The sequence below is a fragment of the Aphelocoma coerulescens genome, chromosome 4 (genome assembly GCF_041296385.1).
Source record: "Aphelocoma coerulescens isolate FSJ_1873_10779 chromosome 4, UR_Acoe_1.0, whole genome shotgun sequence".
NCBI classification, from domain to species: Eukaryota; Metazoa; Chordata; class Aves; order Passeriformes; family Corvidae; genus Aphelocoma; species Aphelocoma coerulescens.
In genome coordinates, this window is record NC_091017.1 from 1,227,998 (window position 1) to 1,248,021 (window position 20,024).

Consider the following 20,024-nt stretch of genomic DNA (forward strand, 5'->3'; position numbering starts at 1 on the left):
AAAGCCCTGCTGTCCACACCCCGTGTGATCCTTTAGCCCGCACCCGCTGCCCACGGTGCACTGCAACAACTGGGAGGAGAAGCTCAGAGCCGAAGGGAAAAAAGTCTCCTTTAGCTCTGTGAAGGACTGTGTGCCCTGCACGTCTCCAGGAAGGCCACAGCCACTCACCAGCTGTCTGAGTGGCTCTGTCGGACAGCTTCCCAGCCAGCGCAGCAGAAAGGAGCTCGGCGTGGCTGTGCCAGGGGCTGTATGTGCATCTCCACGGCCTGGAAAGAAGTCAGAAACAGGAGAGAAACATCACAATTCCGGCCCTTCAAAGAGAGAGGAAACTCAGTCACGTAACTGAGGGACAGCCAGTTAGTCCTGGAGGGTGCGAGTGCTTTAATTCCAGCTGTGCACATAAGGCTTTAGTATTCCGTGTAGCTTAGACCAGGGTGTTTCTCCCTGGCTCAGCCCCAGAGTCCAGCTGGAAGCACGGCCACGTTAGCAAGCACCTGCCACATCCCTGCCACAGGGAACGAGGGCTGGGCCTGGGCACCAGCCAGAGCATCGGCCTCCTCACCGTGGGGCACTACAAAGTGGAAATCCACCCTTCTGCTGACAGCTGCAGCTGTGGAGCAGTTTGGGCTGATGGATATCGTGCTTAGGGATGTGATGAACTTGTTGGCAAAAAGCTGCCGTTGATGTGAAAAAACCTGAATCACGGTGACCTGAAACCGGGGTGATTTTACCGTCTTGCCAAGGTGGTGTGTTGCACCCAGTCACAGGAAACCTGTTTCTCTGACCATCCTCTGGGACAGGCAGTCCCTATAATCTCTGGCAATCAGAAAGCACAGGCTGGGAAGGAGCTGCCAGGGCCCTGTGGCCGTGCGTGGTGTCTGTGTTTCCCCCTCTCCCGGCGTGCCGGAGAGCTGAAAAGCATCTTCTGGCCGGGCGTGACGTGAGCCGTCAGCCAGGTCTGCACCAGCTCCCCCAGGCTCTGCAAGCACAGCGGTGCCTGTGACCGAGAGCTCCCTGACTGACGCGAGCCTGAGCTTTATTCCAGTCCGCGGAGCGCGGCCCCGCCGGCCCCGCGAGCCCCGCGCACGCCGCGGCCGGGGAGTCGCTGTCCCGAGCGGTCCCTGTCCCGGGCAGCCCCGCTTCGCCGCCCAAGGACGCGTGTCTGCTCCCGGCTGGCTGCCGGCTCCCTTCCTTCGCTCCCGGCTGGCTGCCGGCTCCCTTCCTTCGCTGCCGGCTCGCTTCCTTCGCTGCCGGCTCCCTTCCTTCGCTCCCGGCTGGCTGCCGGCTCCCTTCCTTCGCTCCCGGCTCGCTTCCTTCGCTGCCGGCTCCCTTCCTTCGCTCCCGGCTCGCTTCCTTCGCTGCCGGCTCCCTTCCTTCGCTCCCGGCTGGCTGCCGGCTCGCTCGCTTCCTTCGCTCCCGGCTCCGTTCCTTCGCTCCCGGCTCGCTGTCGAACACCTGCGCCGGGTGGGAGGGGCCCGGCCGGCCCCGGCGCCCTCCTGCCGGAGCTGCCACCGCTCCGAGACGCCCCGGCTCGGGCGGGTTTTGCCGCTATGAACACAAGTTTTCTTGCCGCTTCATCTCGGTGCTGTTAAGTTTCGGTGATTTAGGTCGGGTTGCCACATATGAGACTCCCCCTCAAAACTCTCTGCAGCCTCCGCAGTGTCAGGAGTGTTGGCTTTGTTGCCCCATTCGACAGCCCAGCAAAGCCACCGTCCCCCGTTTCTGTGCTCCTCTGCAGCGTCTGCCGAGGGAGACCCCGAACGAAACAGGCCTGAAGATTAAATGTCCGTGCCTGTACGCAAAGAATCGGTCTCTGCACCAGGACCCCGGTGCAGCCAAGGGAGGGAAAGCAGCACTGCTGGCTGCACCTCCCCTGCGACTGAGCAGACTTGAGATAGCCAAAGCTGCCAGACAGCAATGAAAGTCTCACTGCGTGTGCTAGAAATCTTTCAGTGCTAAATGCACACTGAACCAGCCTACTTGTCATGTTTCTTCTAATGAAGCATTAGCATTAGTGTCAAAACTTGTTAATGCGATACAGAAATTACCCAGTGAATATATATGTTCCTAGCTCCGTTTGGGTGTGTTGCTACACTGAATAACGGGGGAGGGAACGGTGGCTGTCGGTTCTCCTTATGCTGCCGCTAAACACAATCACTGCAGGGCCTGGGCTGGCCTGCCTTCCTAGGAGAACTCTCAGGGGAGAGACAGAATGTTTAAAGTAATGCAATATTGGCATTGCAGTTATTATTTCTATTTCTGATACATTTGTTGGGGTAATTACCCTGGATAGTATTTTTTACCTCAGGCAGTAAGTTAGGTGTATCAGCTTCGTCCTGAGCAGGTATCAGCACGTTCCCAGAAGGAATGTTAGCTTCTGTCCAACACACCATGGAGGCCAGCAGGAGTGGTGCTGGTGCCCTGACACTGGAGCACGGTGCTCTGCTGAGCCATGCTCATGGCATGCCAACTGCAGCTACACAAACCTGCAGCTGGAGCCTTCAAGTACCTTCATATCTGACATGGTTCGTTTCAGCACTGGGATGCCATGTTTAAGAGACAGGTTGGAACTTTACAAACTGCTTTTTAAGGAAAGCATGGTTTGTGTTTGTGTTTTTACATGGAAATGTAATGAAAGGAAGGTGGCTGGACTTTATCTGAACACGTGTTTTGGAATATGTCTTGTTTTAGTGCTCTTTTATGGCCCTGTGAAACCAACATCCCTGGCTGAGTGCTTGGTTTAAATTTACAGAAGTGATCAAATTATATTCCTCTTGGAAAATGAGGAGTAATTCCCTGCTAAGGAAGACCAACAAGTTGCAATGCAGGGATTTGAAAATCAAAGGAGATTAAGTATTGTTTTCCATGCTAAAAAGGCTACAAAGAAAGTCTGGTTCATTTTTGCAGGTTTGCTTTGTTCAACTTCCATTGCAAACCCTGATTCCTGTCCTCCTCATCTTCCAGGAATTGCTTTGTGGTTGAATACTTGAATTTTCCATGGAAAGCCAAAACCATTTCAGCTTCTCCATGTGATTCAAATAGGTAATTGCAGATTGCCTAAGAAAACTCACTTTCATACAACACATTTGAGTCTTTTCTGCAAATATTTAGCTCAAAAATCAACACCAGTTCTCTGCCTTCCTGTACAGGCGTGAATGGGATTCCATGTGCTCTGAGCTGGGACAGTGCTCAGCTCCTCTTGCTGGAATACAGGGAATTTACTGTGCATTCTGTGGCAGTTTGGCTCAGATCCAGCCTAATCCACTCCTTCGGCTGGAGTGTAACAGCTCGAGGCTCACTGAGACAAGCAGGGGTTTCTGCTTGGCTTTCAGGGTCTCCTTGGGAGCTTCTGGAGAGAGGGAAGGTTTTCCCTTCAGATCACTCGGGGCAGCGTGACACTCACAGAATCTGTGCCTCAAAACCCAAGGTGTGGCAGGGATGTGGTGGATAAAAGCTCATTACCTGTCTACTCAACAAATCTTTTCTGGAGTGTGAGGCCTGGAGGCAATGCAGAAAGGAAATCCAAGTTGTCCCCTTCATTGCTGCTGCTGATTCTGTGCTGGGGAGTCCGATGGCAGGAATTGCTCTTTTCAGCTCCTGCCAGCAACCAGTTGTATCAGAATCGCTTAGGAACTTCTGTTGGACCTGGAGATGATTTCCTCAGTGGATGTATTTTGCCAAAAGTGCATCTCTTAACCTCTTTTCTGACTCTACCTGTAGTCCAGAGCCTGTTCGTTTTAAAAGGCTTTATAAATGTATGGACTATCCACACGGAGTGTGACTGGTCTCATGCAAACCAGGCAATTTTTGGCAATTCTCTTGTTCCCCAGCCATCCTTTGGCTGGGGGACGTTGAAAAGCTGCACAGGGTGTAATCCAAACCATAATTCATCTCGCTCAAAAGAATCCCACTCCAATTCTTTTCACCTGGGGGAACAAAAAAGTCCATCCATGTCTGTTTTCTCCCTTGTTTTCAGTCACTCTGAGGTGCTTTGTGTGGTCTGTCGTTCGGATGGGACGTGACGGCTTTTCCTGGAGTCCTTGTCCTGGGGAGTGTCCCAAGAGGGGGTGTGAGCGTGCTGGCACAGGGGACAGGATAACCTCTGGCAGTGCCAGCGGCAGCGCGCCCAGGCCCCCGCAGCTCCGCGCTGCCGTAAAGCCGGCAGCAAATCCCGCTGGCCCATGGCTCCTGCGAGCCACGGGGCTGGGAACGAAACACCTTTCCTTCCTCACTGCTTTTCCAGCAGCGCTTCCCTCCATCCCGGCTGCCTCCGGGCTCGAGAGGACGTGTTGGATACGCGTTGCCAGTGGCACGTGGGGGGGAAGTGCAGCGGGTGCTTGGCGTGGTCCCAGTGTTGGGAATCACCTGCCAAGTGTCCCAGGAGGACTCCTCTGTGTGGGATGTCCAGGTTCCCTCTGAAGTGCAATTTGGTCACCCCTGAGACGTGAGGACAGAGTTGTACCCTGTGAGTTTCCCTACTCACATTTCCACCCTGCCCTACTCCTTCTCTTCCTTTTAATTCCAGAGCCACGGCAAAAGCAAAACACACTTATCCCACACAGTAGAAAAGAAGCATTCCAGTAACTCTAGGACCTATGGGCTGCCTCAGAGGCCACCTCTTCTGTAACAAACATTTTTGATAGTACAAAAAATAGAGAAAATTGATCCCTGCTTTGGACTTGGAGGACTGACCCCTCTGTTTGGGAGCTGAAGCGCCAGTCTAGTTCAGAGAGTGGTGTTGGTGCCAGCAGGCCTCGAGCAAGAGAACTGGGCGTCTGCTTCTGTGCTGTAGGATGCTTCCCTTCGCACCATAATGAAATGGTTTCCTTGAATACAGCCTTGTCCTGCCTTAGGTGAGGAGAGGCTCTTCCGCTTTCTGTGCTCCTGCAACGAATGTCTTTCTGGAGAGTCTGGAACGACGTCGTTATTACCCTCTAAGGAGGAGGAAGGAATTAATAATTGATCCTGGGGGGCTCTGGCTATTGGGAGGGGAATCTGCAGCCCAGTTTCGAATGTGAAAGCTTTAAAGGAGTGATGTCTGTAGAGGCTGCTGCGTATGTGCTTGTTACCGACACCGCGTGCCCTTTTTTGGGAAGCAAACCCTATCTGCCAGATCATTTAAGAGCATGAAATGAACCTACAACACCTGGGATGGAAGAAGAAAGAAATTCCTCAAGTTTAAACGCTCTCTGACTCACCCTCCCCTTAACCTCCTCAGCAGGGCACTCCGGCTTTTATCTCTGTTCCAAATCCCACCGCAGGCCGATTGCAACTGAGCTGGACATGACAGAGGACAAAGGGTGACATTTACAACCTGTCCTCGGCTTATCTGGCCCCGGAGGCGTGGTGGCCTGGCCAAGTGAACCCCTGGGGCTGCCTGTCCAAACGCGTTATCTCAGCACGAGGCAAGCCTGGGTTGCAGTGACCTGCTTGCTCAGCACCTGTGGGCAAGGCAGGGAACTGGCTCTCTCTGCCCACGGGCAGCAGAGATTAAACGAGCTCCAGGGAACCGGGGAGAGGCTTCCCTACCTCTTCAGGCAACGCTGAAGTGCCTCAAGAACACTTTGTGCCAGTCTTGGGTACGGCTGCAGATGGTGCTTGGTCCTTCTCCTTCTCAACTCAGACTCTACAAGAGAAAAAGGAAGTTCAGTTCATTAGAAACTAACCCAGGTGGGCAACAAATATCAGCCGTGGAAAGCCCCAGCCCAAAAGAGAGTCCTGGGAATAGAAGCAGCGTTGATCAGCATGGGACCGAGAGCTCTTGGGACGTGATTTTCAAAACTATGTCAACACTAAGGCTTGAGATGCTGCTTTAAGGGCTGCGGCTTGGCTGCACAGGTCTGTCTTTATGCCAACTGAAAGACACTGTGCCGTGCAAGGGAAACACATGAGTGCCTATGGATTGTAGCAATGGGAGTGGGATCCAGCAAAATCAATTGTTTTCACAAATTTTTGGTATATTGGGATTTGACTCAATTTTATTCTCTTGACACATTCCTCTTTTCAGCATCAATAAATGATAAATACAGCCTGGAAATAATTTCTCTATTAATTCTGTCTCTCTCTGGAGACAGCAAAATGACAGCCATAAGAATTATAAACACATTTTCAATTACTAAAGCTTAATGGATGGAATCCTTAATCTGCTTTGCATTTGGATTTGGTTAATTGAAAAGCCACACCAGTTGTGACAGGAAAGGAACAGGCACATGTAAAAATTGTGATGTGGAATGCTGTGGGGATCAGCTGGAAATCTAATGAGAAACCCTACAGACAGATTTGTGGGCCTAAATTCTGTGCCTCAGAATCTTCCCCGAAACCCTTCTTCCAACAGGCTTAACTTGTACTAATTAGCTACGGCCTCACTGCTCCAAGAGCAGGTTGGTTCTAGCTGCAGGGAATGACTGTCAGACTTTTGCATGAATTAGATATGGGAATGGTCTTTATAAGAAGTTTGTGTTCCTTTAAACTAAGGGAAAAAGTTCAACTGTAACTGCCAAGTATTGCTCCTCAAATTCACAAAACTTGGAATCTTGATGTTTGTGAGTGCCTCTCAGCCACATCAACTCTCTAAACCAATATGTAGCTGTGACTTATAGTGGCTGAATGTTCAAATCTTTCAAGTGTAACACGATTGGTGAGTCTTTCTGTTCAAGTTTTGACCCAGTATCTCTGAATATTTCATCCTACAGCCTGGAGAATCCTCCCGGTTCAGGAACCACAGGCACAAAGCTTCTTAAGGCCAAGAAACCTGCCCCTGTGAAATGCCTTGTTACACAAGGGCCCTTCTAACAGTGCAAGGGGCTCTGTTGAAGTCAAGACTGGGGGGGGTTGTGTAATGAAATGAAATATGTCCTAGAAAATAAGCACTGCTTTGGTGGCATAGGACCGGGAAATGTCTCTCCGGGGAGTTTCCTGGAGTGAAGGGCATGATTTAGGTGGTGAGCTTTTCAGAAGAAAATTTAAAACATTTAAAAAAAAATGAATTAAGACATGAAAAGTGTCTTAAAGCAGGGCTATTTGCAACTCTTTGCAAATGAAGAGATGCTTGATTTGTGGGTGGTGTAAAAATAATATTTTTTTGTAGAAGAGCGCCTTGCTAGTCATCTTACTGAGATCAAACAGTACTTTTGAAACCTCTCTTAATATGTAATTACAATGGCTGAAGTAAAGCCTAAAATCAACCTAAAATCAAGGGTGTTAAAGTCTAGATAAATGTCTCACCACCTTTCATATTCTTTAACACAAACTTTCCAAGAGCAATAAACAGGAAAAAAATCTGAAATACAGACTCTTTGCCCATATATTCTACTTAGAGTAGCCATTTGGTGTAGGGAGCACTACAGAGCTTTGCCTTATGGTAGTGACTAGCAGACAAGAACAGGTGCAATTTTATAAAGCCTTTATTTATTCTTCTTTTTTTTTTTTTTAAGTAAAGGAATTTAAAAGCACATAGTTTGACAAAACACAGAAGATCCATGAAATATTCATTCGGTACCAAAGGAAAAGGGGTAAGGGGTGGGAGAAGTTACACGGAAGGGGTTTTTTCTTCGTATTTTTCCCATTGGCAACCTAGATTGGAGAGACAAAAGGGAGTATTTTGTAAAATGGCAGCATACTGGTAGTAGCTCAATTTTTTGTGCCCTGTGCAGTGGCAGATGGTAAAATATTAGGGAAAGCAGAGGTGGTGGTTAAAGGGAAGCTGGATGCTTTTTGGGGATAAAGAAGTTAAGTGGATGGAAGGGTGGACAGGGAGGGGCAGACAGACTGACGGACAAATGTGCATTACTGCAGTTACCTACCTTAGGTTAAGCACCAATTCCCAATGTGGCTCTGCTCTGGACTATTAGGGCAGCACCCTAGGAAAAGGAACACAGACAGTTGTGAGAGAGCAACTAAGGAGCAAAGCAGATTGTGCTTGAGAAGGAACTGTTAGAAACTAAAACTCGTGCCTGAATTATGGTTCAAATGATAATTCAAATGGTACTTCCTGACCCAAAACCCCTGTGCCCCTGGATGTTGGGTATCTTTCAATTTTGCCAAAGTAGAAAAGAAACTTTTGCAATGGATTAGAGACAAAATAATTCTTTCCTAAGTCTTCCCAATATATTTACCTATGCAAAACTTCAGATATAAATAAAAAATAATTCAATTAATAAGCAGTTTAAGATGTTAGTAATAGTTCTACTACATTATAATGAGGTTGCTACTGGAAACCTGGCAATGCAATATGGCTCTAGATAAACTTTTTCTGTGACATGATCAGCCGAACTCTCAGTATATCTAATTGCTAGGCAGTTCTGAGAATTGATCCAGATGCACATTTTACTGGTAATCCAAGAGTTCTGTAAGGATCTGTAGCACAAAAAGAAGTTTATGTATGCTAGAGATAAAGTTTAAATTCTGCACATGGGTATTTTTCAACTGTGGCTTGTAGATACTTGGCTCTTCTGACAAGGCCCTAAAGAACTTCGTCTAATCTAGGATTTAGATGTGCTTTGAGCATGTGGTTTGCCTAAATTACCTCTAGAACAACCTCTCTACGTGGAATTGTTCAGTGACTATCATCTGTGCAGCCAAGATGTACGTTAAGCTCTGCACATTTATTTTAAGGGCACAAAGACAAGTGACCATAGCAGTTTGCAGAACCACTTTCTAGTGCACAGTTTCCAGGTTCCTGTATACGTGGTTTGGATTTTTTTTTGGTTTGTGTTTTTTTTTTTTTTTTGTGTGTGGTTTTTTGTTTTGTTTTTTTTTTAAAAAGGAGATAGAAAGTACCTCTTCCCCAAGGCACGCGTCAATATCTGACTGCTTGCAGCACTTTTCCATCATGGCAGTGAAACCCCCAGCAATTGTCTTTAGTTGTTCTTCTGTCATCTGGGGCTTGCGCTTGATGAGGTTGATGAGCAATCTGAAAACAAAGCCACAAGACACAGTTAATGTTGCCTGCTGTAGTTGGATTCCCCAGTTTACAAGACACCATTCCCCCCAGGCACAGCTCATTTATGAGGGTGGTTTTTTGTCATGCCTAGATGAGCCTGTGCCTGTTGGTGACTCCTAACTCCCAGTCTAACACAACCATCTGTTTGCTTTGTGTTAACTCAGTTACAGGTGGGGAAAAACTTAGGGAAATGCTCTGTATGTTGTCTTAATTAAGTACATCTCAAAACTTGCACAGGCAGCGGGCCTACATGAAACTGGTCAGTTAAGAGAGTGATTTTATGTGAAGAAAAAATCCTATTTTTCCTCTTCCAAACTACAAGATGTTATATGCTGACCAGGTCAGGGCAAACACATAATTCCATCTGGTTTTCTCTGTCAGTAGTGAAGCCCCAGTCAGATGACAAAACAGAGTGTCTGTAGCTTCCTTCTGCACCCCCATAAGTGCTACACTTCAAAAGCTTTCCTACAAGGTATTTCTTGGAGCTTACTTCAGCTGCCCTTCTTCGCGCTCAGCAGGAGGAGCAGTGCACATTTTCTCATCAAAATTGAACATCATGGGGTCAAATGGTGGAGGCACATATTTGGTATCTACACCCATGGCAGTGAAACATGGTCTCCTGTAAGAGTAGAGTTCGTTGCAGCACTGTGAAACCTGGTCATTGATAGGGGTGCTCTCCTGCCTCTTGCACATATCTTCAATGACGATGCTCAGCTGAAAAGAAAAGGGCAAAGGTGAGCTACATCTTCCCAAAAACACAGGAACTAGGTGATGTTTGTGTTACAAGAGCACAGCTGGAAGTGGGAGCTATTGGATCTAACACCTGCTGGGAAATGGCATGTGTTTGAAATTTAAAATAAATAGGTATCCTGGACTAAGGCATTTCTTCATCTGCAAACAGTCTGGGCATTGGGCTATAATCAGTAGGTTTGAAGGTTTCAAGACACTGCTTAGCTTTTCCAAATGCAACCTGCCACAGTCTCAATCATGGAGTTCTGGGCCACCTGGTCCAGTGGAAGGTGTCCCTGCCCACGGCAGGCTGTTGGCACTAGATGATCTTTAAGGTTCCTTCCAACCCAGGCTGTTCTATGGTTCTATGATTCCTGATTCTATGATTCTATGAACTTACTTTTGCTTTCTGAGCAAAAGTTTAACTAAAATTTTCACAAGCTACCATCAGATAGCTATTTAGGCTCCCACATCCATTAAAAAATGAACAGACTGGGAATTCTGTCAGGCAGATGCTTACCACGGTTTTTATGAAAAATCACTGTGTTTGCTATCTTGCCAGAATTCAGTATTTTTGCAAACGGGAAAAATCTCAAAGAGAAGAAGGGAGAAGAATAAATCCATGTACTCACATAGTGCTCAGAACAAGACATGCGTTTCTCCTCAGGAAGACTGCAGCACTTGTTGCCAATGGCTGTCATTTTCTTCCCAATTTCAAGCAAGGTGTCAGTTGATACCTGAGGCATTTTCTTAGTGTAGCGGACCAGAATTCTGACAAAGACAAATTAAAATGACTGTTAGTAGAGCATTCTTCAAATGTGAGCACATCTAGCCCACTGAAGGGAAAACAGAAGTGAAGATCAAATCAACCTGCCCAAAGCAGCCAGTGTAATTCATTACACTCCAGAATATTTATCATGAGTTGCTCACCCTTTAAGGAAGTCTGCCTCGCCATGGGTATTGAAGAGCTCACAGTTTGTCTTCACAACATCCTCAGTTTCCTTGATATGCTTGTTCAGGTCCTCTTGCTGCAAACAAGTACAAACTTATTAGTAATATTAGAGCAGGACTTGCTGGTAACGATGCCTTAGGTTTTAACTTTTATATTTTTCAAATCCTGTACTGCTTAGTATGTAACTCTGAAACTTCATACAGCCTGTCAGCTACTGTCCTCTCATGCTGGTTAGACATAAAAAACCCTCTCTAGGTTTGCACTTCAAGGACACCTTGCTGTCCCAGGCCCCAAAATATGTAAACTAAAGCCTCTGACAGGGGGAGCAAACTGGGGGTAATGACATCACTACCTGAAATTATAATTGGAGAATTAACCCTGATATGCAAATGGACCAAACTTATAAAAGTGTGAAAAACCTGCAACCCAGTGTCCATCTTGGGTGGAGCCCCTCGGAGGCTTTTGACTCCCAAGGTGTATCTTTGAAGGCCCTTCAAATAAATACCTGCTTTTATTCTCATAATCTTGTCTAGCCTCTGTTTCCAGGTAGCCACTCCAAGGCATCAGTTACACTCATACAAATGTAACTTTTGATCTCTTCTAAACCTCATAACTACAAAATGCTCATTTTGCAAAGTTGATCACTTCCGTATAGCCAGGATGGTGTAGGCAGGATTTGACTCCCTTGTGGGTCTTAAGTTCTAACAGAAATTTCCTTGAAAAAGGCAGCCACATTTTAAAAATTTAATTTAAATTAATTACCTGTTGGACTTACTTTCTAAACAGTGGAGGTTTATGTTTATTTGTTTAAATCAAGTAAATATTTCAAATTACTATCATCCACGAGGGGAACATCTTGTGGCTAAAGCTTTCAGGGACTCAACTTATGTGTCTTGTGTGTGACTGAGTTGCAGATCAGACTTAAGTTGAGGGGTCTCATATGCTGGCCATGCACATTCCCATCACAATCCATGAGCAGCCATACTCAGTATAGGCAGTGGAGCTCAGAGTATAATTGAGCTATTGTCTGCCTCAGGACAAACAGAACCACTTTTGAGATACAGAGGCATCAGACAGCTGAGTGAGACTAGTCTGAAATACTGTAATGTGACCAATGAAATTACTCTGTGATCTGAGATAACCCTGTACCCTTGCCACGGGCCATGGACTGCTTCATATTCCACCAGGACATTAACTTCCCTTGGGATTACTCTCTCCAAAAGCTTTCTGTCTGCTCTTCTGTAGGAGCTTCTCAACCCAATTCTTTCATGACAGGTACCAATCAAGCATTCTAGTCATCTGCAAACAAAGCTTTGCACCTACAGCATTTCCGTAGCACTCAGCAGGGTTGTCTGTCTTGCAGCACTTATCCAGGAGTGTTTCATACCCCTTAGTAATCCTCATAACCAGCTGTGTGGAGAACTCGGGGTGTCTTCGTGAATATTCATAAACAAACCTGAAAGGCACATGAGCAGACAGAGCTCCTGAATAATGTGCTGCTTTCATCAAGCACAGTGCAGTAATAACAAGGACATTTCCTCAGGTGGACAATGAGCTTGGAATGCTGTTGGTACTACTTACTCTGACAGGAATGCATCATGGTTTGGCTCATAGCTTTTACACACTTCCTTATCTTGAATGTATTTTTCAACTAGTGAGGGAAGATTGTCAGGTTTGTCATCAAAATCTGCCTCTATGATGCACCTGGTCTGTTCCACTACTGGCTTCTCGCAGCAAGGCTTGATTTTACTTGAGAAAGTATCTTGTTTAGAGCACAAAGAGGTCATGAGCTCTGACTGTAAAATTAAAACATAGTATCAGACAAGCTATGAAATGATAATTTAAAGACAGATTAATTGATCTGCTCTCTCCGCTTCAGACTCTTCCCTTTTCACTCACGTCACCTATTTACTTAGCGCTTTGTGAAAAAAAATGCTGCCTTCATACAAAGAGAAATAACTGGGGCATGAGCATGCCCTGTGTGTGCTGAACACGGTGTGCAAGGTGAATGGTTCCCTCCCTGATCCTAGAAACTCTGAGAATACAGACTCTGGAAAGCCAGGGCACATCACTGAGTGCTCTGTCACAAGGATGTCTGATGGATCTTGTCAGTCCTGATAAGATGCCCAGCTCTGAAAGAGGACAAAACATGATAAAACCTCAGAGCACTGGAACCAGCTGGCTCAACAAGTGTGTCCAAGTTTCAGTCAGCCAGGCAATATTGAAATCATCTCACTATTGCAGAGGTTTGTTAATCTGTTCTCTAGCATTCATTGGCACTACAGGAAAGCTGGATTAATGGCAGTACACTCGACAGGACAGGAGAAAAAATTGCAGCCTTTTTGCCTCTCCTTTCTTTTGCTTTATTTATGATTGAGTTGAAGTGAATAAATACCATCAAACAACCTCCCTGATAAGTGTTGTGATTTCAGCCAAACACACTTGGTAGACTGTAAGCAACAGCTCCTTGTCCTCATGATCAGACAGGGCTATATCCAGAGCTGTGCCAAAACCTACTGCCAGTAACAGTCAGCTGTGCTGATCCTGAGCTTTTCAGTGCTTGAGGAACCTTCCAGCAGGGCTGAGTACAAGTTTAAGTTCCCTGGACTGTGAATGAGTAGCTGCACAAATTACTATCTCTCTAAACATTTTTCAAATATGCAAACATTGTTTTAAAATAGTGAGTGAGCTTACCCAGTCATCCACACATTCTACCATGTCCCCTTCACAGCACTCTTTGTAGACATCCTTCACATCATGGACCATCTTAACAAGTTCTAGAAATGGAGCCTTGGGGTATTTCTGGCTCATACGAACAAGTTTACTGGGTAGAAAAGGAGAAAAAGACACTTGTTTTAAAGCACTGTAGGGAACAAAAACCTTGTAAGTCACTAACACATGATATGGTAGATCAGGATTGTTTCAAGAAAATACTCATTCTTCTCATCTTATTTCTGGTGGCTGAAAAAAAAGGGCATCGACATCTGCACCAGTAAAGCCAGAAAGGAACAAATTTGTGGTTCTTCTGTTCTGCCTGAACTGTAAGAATCACACTCTAGCACTCCCCATCACACTTGAGCGACTGGAAAGCACTCCAGATTACTTGGCACAGATAGATATAGTCCTGATTATATCTTTAAATCAAAGCTGACTACATCTATAAGATAATCCTAGTCAATATTAGTGTATCAGACTAGCCACAGAACGAAAGCACCTCTCAGTGCCCAGACAGATGATCCACTTATTAATTGTAAAAGCTTTTCTTTATCTTACAAACAAATGTTTTAACAACTGTGATTCTGCCAAATCTGACTTTTTGGTTGGCTTAGGGTTCAAACTAGCACCTCACTTTGCTGATTATTGATGTGTCCATCACTGAAAGCTGTTGGCATTGGAATAGGGTACAGCTTTGGTCGATTAAACACACTGTAATCTCTGGTTCCGAGTGACACTCCAACAGTTAATTCTGTATCTTCTGGACTGGTTCCAGAGATAGTTTCATTGCTCTGCAACTCTCACAGCTGAGCTTCTTCCTAGGTCTCACTCACAGGTTGACAAGCCTACATTTCATCCAAAAACGTGATTGGAACTTACCTTGCTTGGAAAGTCCTCTCACCATACTTCTCGAGGATTCGACATGCATGCTGCTGCTTCACTCCTATATGCTTGGCTCTTTCCTTGATGACAACTGCCTGCGGTAACAGGACACACATTGTCACATTAAACTGATTACATCCAATGGATACAATTAATTCTGACCTGTCTCTTCAAGTTCTTCATGCCTTATTTGCATAGACAGGAGAATTCTGCCCGTTTCTCACTCAGTTGCTTAGTGTTCATCCACAGGGACAAATTTGCTGTACCTTTGCATCCAAGCAAGCACCAATATCACTCTCTGAGCAACAGCTTTTAAGTGCATTTTCATACTCAGCAGCCAGACCCAGGATCGCTGGGGCGTGCAAGAAGGGGTTTCTTCTTCCAACAGTATAGACGAAACTAGGAGGAAAAGGAAAGCGTAAGTTCCATGTTCCAGTGACAATAGCAAATGGCCTTAAACCTCTTGCAGCTTCTCTTAACTTTTTTTCTAGTTTAGAAATCTACTTTAGAAATCTAATTTAGTAATCTACTTTCAAAACATAATGCCTACTGATAGGAAATGCTCTGCTAAATCTCACTCTTCCCAAGGCAGGACTCAGTAACTGAGTGAAGGGTGAGCTCCTGATGTTGTCAGCCATCTGGTTTGATGTATAGCTGTTTTTTTAAATGTATTGTCCAATACTTGAAAATTCTGATTTTCAGAGTGAAAAATACATCTATGGCTCTTTTGCCAAGATTTTATTGCTAATTTTTATTCTTGTTACTGTTATCTTTCTCATTCTTGACAATTACACCAATGGTAGTGGGAAGCTGGAGCAAGTAAGTTATTAAATCAATATTGGAGACATGGTGAGTTTTCAGCAGGTTTGAGGAAGAAAAGTCATCCAAGATTTATGAAATGTGATCTTTAACCCCTATTTCAAATGCAAAAACCTGCTCTTGCATGAAATGAGAAAATGTGATCAGGATGAGAAAGTAGAAGTGGCTGTTTTCCTTACTGTCCCAGGAGTGACACCCGTTCGTCCTTGTACTGGTTGCATATCACATCAGCAGCTGGTCTCTGGTATGGTGGAATGAAGTCTGGTTGGTGAACTCTGAAGGACAGGAAGCACTGATTTCTTTCGGGATCAGCTTTACCACAGCAGTCAGCCATGTCACCATATGAGTCACGGAGCTTGTCAACTTGGCAGATTTCATCCAGGAAAATGGAGGGCTGTAAGGGAGGTGCCGAGGGTCAGAATTAGTGTTTATAGACAGTGGAATGTATTGTCTATTTATCTGCAAAAGAAAACCCAGGCTGAATAGCAAATACATTTTTACTGAGCAAGATTTAGACCATAAATCAAAATAATCTACTGCTTTTCACATAATTTAATAAATTTTTATTTTATGTAGTCCGATATCAAAATGGTTCCAATGCTTTACTGAAAAAAAATTAATTATAATTTGAAATACTCTCTGCAAGACAGTGATCTCCTTTTACTTATAATTTGACTAAACTGAATTTTCAGATTAATTGAAGCAGGATTTGGAATTCTACTTGATGAGCAGTTTGGGAAGTCTTTAGGGAGAACTAATGTCTAGCTGAACCTGTTAGACATTTAGGGATCCTAAATACCTGCAAACTTTTGTTACCTGATTTTAGAGGAATTTTTTCAAACCCTCATAAACTAAGTGCCTTAAATTAGCACACACACATTTTCAAGTCACCCCAGTGTGAAAATCCACATGCTTGGGTCACTTTAATACCTAGAATTAGGCCTGTACTTTACAGCTGGGGTTTTGTACAAAATGCTAACATTTCTTTTCAGGCAATGCTAACTAAGTTGAATGTGCCAAAGTGTGGTGTTTGGTCTCCAATATATGGCTCCATGGATCATTTAGGCATTTCTTAAAGGCACAGTTTTAGAACTTGACAAAAACAAGTTCTCTGTTTAAGCACTAAAATCTGAGCATTGGCCAGTGACAATAGCCACACCTGAAAGGTTCAGGTATAAGTCCTCAAGGCGGGTGATCCTGGCAGCTGCACAGAGCAAGGAGAAATACAATACTGAAGGATTCACTGCCTACCAGTGGTTTTGAGCACTCGGGAGCATCCTCGTTGGCCACACACTTGTGTGCCAAATCAACAACATCCTTCACCAGCTTAGACAGTCCCTCGTAGGAACATCTCTGGAGGTACTGGGCAAACGTGATCATGGTACTGAAACACAAAGCACAGTTTGGAATATGAAAATGAGAAACATATCAGGCAATATTTTCAAACGTGCTTCTGAATTAAACTTGCTTGTTCAAATGACACGCACAAAGGTTAACTAGAACACCATGCAGAGCATAGTGCCAGATCCCACATCTATCTTCTTCTCACCTCCTTTCTGAACATGTTTTTAACCTTCCCAATAATCTTTTTTCCCTTCCCAATAAAAGAAGTCTTGAATAATAAATTAGAAAAAAACCAGAAAAGACTGTGATTGGAGTTTTCTGTCACTTTTACCAGCAAATTCATAAATGCCATAACCTAAGCTGGATTTGGTCACTGTGATCTTCAGGCTGCCTTCTCTCAGTACTTATGTGTCTGTCAGGGCCCTCTGTCTTTCCCAAAACCAGTTTCAAATGAAAATCACTGAATTGTCTCAGAAAACCTGTTGCAGGTTTGTTTTTTGAGGTTGTTTGTTTGTGTTTTTTTCTGGCAATGTCTCAATGCAGCATAATTTCTCTTCATTCTAAGGATATCAAACCTGTATTCCTCATGCCTATTTTATTTTCAGAGAAGGAACCAGAGGCCTTTTCATAAGGCTTGCAAGGAATTTTTTTTTCCAGAGAGTAAGAAAGTCATTGTGACATTTGCAGGTCTTAAAATATTTCTAGGTTTTGCACAGTAACAGTAAGGGACTAACTCAATGTTTCAGTGAGACATACACACTCCTTGTGAGCTTATACAGTGTGTCTTACTTTCCCTTTTCAGTACAATATCAAGAGAGACAAAAAAACAATCAGAAGCTGGAAGCTGAATGTTCACTTACACTGCCTTAAATGTCTCCTCCTTCAAGTCTTTGAAGCGATGGGCAATCGGACTCTTGTGGTCTAGGAAGAAAAACAAAGGGACAAGTGACGCTCACTGTCACACCGGCTGTGCTGGACCCTGAAAAATACATTCTGGGCACCAAGGGCCAGATTTTCACAAGGGTTCGGCATTCACCCAACTTTTATACTAAAGAGCGTAAGAATTTGAACTCTTTCTTGTTCATTTGTCTGCAGATGCCCAACTCTTATGTTTGCTTGTCTTTTTGAAGGAACACAAGCACATGATTTTTTGATTCTAATACAATATTTAACTCTGTAAGCAGCTACTTAATTCAGATGTCCAAAAAGACTGCTGGGACTTACTATCCAGGGTTAGCAAATGTGTCCTTTGAGTAACCACCACCACCAAACACTGCAAATAAAGCAATGCAGCTGCTGCTTGATTAGAGCAAACATTCTTCTTGGGAACACTAAGTTATTAACTTGTCAAAAGACAGAACTTCCAAAAGCACAGTGCACCTGCTTTTTCCATGCTGGAAAGAACAGATCCTGAGTCATTAACATCTGTTCATGCACCACATAGACGTTGCAGAGGGATGGCACCACACTCACTCGCCCAGTTAAGTTGTCCTGAGCGTCCTACCCATCTCCCCACTGTCTCTTCACCTAGTTTCAAGTCAGTCATATTTTTCTGTTCAGTACGGATCAGGCTCCCACAAATTGTTTGTGAAACTGTATTTAAAACATTAAATTGATAGAACAAAGACTTCCAAGAGAACTAATTAGTCCTTTCTTACCTGCATCTCGTGCAGTTCTTTGCAGATTCCTGGATCTGGCAGAACTTAGGAGAAAAATAAATGAAATTAATGTTAACCACTTCATGGTTTCAGGTTATGATGTGAGCAAAATTGCTCAAAAATGCTAGGAAGATTGAAGGAAGAGAATTTGCTTATATACTCTTCACTACCCGTGCTTGTAAAATATTAACCCCCGAGCTGGCATTTGTAGATTTCCATTTGGCCTGAAGAAGATTACAAAACTTCAGCTGCCCTTGCCAAAAATTAATTTGATATTAGTTATTTATTCTGTGTTGTTAGTCTGGGCCTTTTTGTCCTGAAGAGGCTGAACCTTCCAGCACCCAAAAAAGATAAAAGTTTTGCGTAAATTTCCTTATCAAATGACAAACAAGGAGTTCAAGGCATCAGACAAAAAAGTCATCAGGGCTAATTCTATAGCCTTTTTTTTTTTTTGCTAGTATTTGTTCAAAAGCAATGCATGTTGGTATTGTATAGTAACAACTCACCCAGATAGGACTCAGTCCACTTGAAATTAGAGAATTTTAATTTTAAATCACTTTGTTAAGATGAGATGGCTAATCTAGACATCTAGGGCTGATTCAGGTGGTTACCTGAATTTGTTAGGTCCTGTTCTGGTTTTCTGTGGGTACTGCTGTTCACCAATATCCAGAAAACAGCCAAACACATGGGTAAACATGTGCAAGAGCTGTCATTTCAGACAATTTCTCATTTGTACTGACATCCTCCAAAGAGTAATGTCTTAATTAAGCATTGCTCTCCTCCCAGAAAAATTTCCTATTGATTAGGCAGTAACTTAGGAGATCAGACACAGGAAGAAATGTGCAGTTTTCACAGAGCCCCAGGACATGGAGCAAAAGTGAAATTACTTTTCTAGGATACCTAGAGAGAAGCTTCAAAAAATCCCGAACAAGTATAAGGTTGAATCCTTGCTGAGTGCAAAGTGATGTCGCTTCCCAGTGGGAAATACTATGATTTATTTTAATGAATTTATGTCCCCAGTGTCTGGGTGTCAACCCACACAACTGCAGGTTGTGTGCTGCCTTGCAACTCTTTACTTTGCGAGCACCCACGTGGTAGAGCTGAGTATGTGGTCTCCAAACACTTCCTTAGTCCTTAAGGTTCCCTTTTCTACTCTGTTTTTCTTACTCAGGTGGGCAGTTTTGCCATAACTCTGTATTATTCCTAATGGGAATAGCAAGAACAATTCTGTGATCGGTTTTCTGGAAATTTGCCTAAATAAATAAGTACATGCATAATACTTCCTTTTATTTCTGAGTGTGAGTTTTTAAAGACATTTGAAATAAAGCAAATGACATGTCTAAGCTCAAAATATTTGCAGGCAGTTTTCATTCAGGAAAATGCCAAGGCAATGCATCTTGTGTTTCAGAAAGGCTGTTCTGTTCTCCAGGAATAACCACATAAAACTGAGATGAGTTCACAGAGTAGTTTGATACAATGAAATTTCTACTGGCTGCTGCTGTCGCAAAAAATTTTTGCATTTTCCTGAGTCTGCTCCTGATATTTCTGTAGGTAAAAACCAGCATTCTGTTAGTGATTTAAAGGAACAAGGTTCTATTTTGGGAATTAAAAGGTTATTAGGATAACTCTTACTGAAGGATGGTGCAGGAAAGCTAGGCTGGGAAAAAAGCAATGTTAGAAATGTCATAATGTTAGACATTGGGATTGTTTCCAGGTGGTTGTAGCAAAATCCCACATTTCTGGAGAATGATGGGAATTAGGATGAACAATCTGGACCTTTCAGACCTGTGCTGCTTTAGCCTAACAAAATCTGAGGAAAGATCCTGTTAATTCAGACTGTAATTATTTTACTGACCATATCCCTCTGTCAGAGAAGATCCATCTCCTTTCAAATCTTAAGGGAGCATTCAGTGGGACAGAAACACGTGTTCAGGTATTTTGTGGATAACCACAAGGTAGGTAAAAAAGTGTGGTATTGGTGAAT

At 44.1% G+C, this 20,024-nt stretch overlaps 1 protein-coding gene across 1 annotated transcript; it reads right to left on the reverse strand.

Moving 5' to 3' along the window:
• Positions 1 to 7,385: 7,385 nt before the first annotated feature.
• On the reverse strand, positions 7,386 to 18,172 carry ALB (albumin). Its single transcript, XM_069012365.1, has 15 exons — positions 18,041 to 18,172; positions 17,243 to 17,303; positions 16,290 to 16,422; positions 15,218 to 15,432; positions 14,486 to 14,618; positions 14,217 to 14,314; positions 13,317 to 13,446; positions 12,204 to 12,418; positions 11,946 to 12,078; positions 10,601 to 10,698; positions 10,303 to 10,441; positions 9,432 to 9,655; positions 8,779 to 8,911; positions 7,803 to 7,859; positions 7,386 to 7,572 (listed from the first exon to the last, which is right to left on the reverse strand). Exons 1-14 carry the CDS (start codon positions 18,123 to 18,125, stop codon positions 7,809 to 7,811), a joined length of 1,848 nt encoding a protein of 615 aa, XP_068868466.1. The 5' UTR covers positions 18,126 to 18,172; the 3' UTR covers positions 7,386 to 7,572; positions 7,803 to 7,808.
• Positions 18,173 to 20,024: the final 1,852 nt, after the last annotated feature.

What these genes read in the sequence shown, in the direction of transcription:
- ALB (XM_069012365.1), bottom strand. Translation starts at nt 18,125, where the DNA reads ATGAAGTGGTTAACATTAATTTCATTTATTTTTCTCCTAAGTTCTGCC. An exon ending in CTGAGTGCTACGGAAATGCT is followed by an intron (nt 10,699 to 11,945) that starts GTAGGTGCAAAG and finishes ACTTGTTTGCAG; the next exon opens with CAAGAGGACCTGAACAAGCA. An exon ending in GAGGCAGACTTCCTTAAAGG is followed by an intron (nt 10,442 to 10,600) that starts GTGAGCAACTCA and finishes TGTCTTTGTCAG; the next exon opens with AATTCTGGTCCGCTACACTA.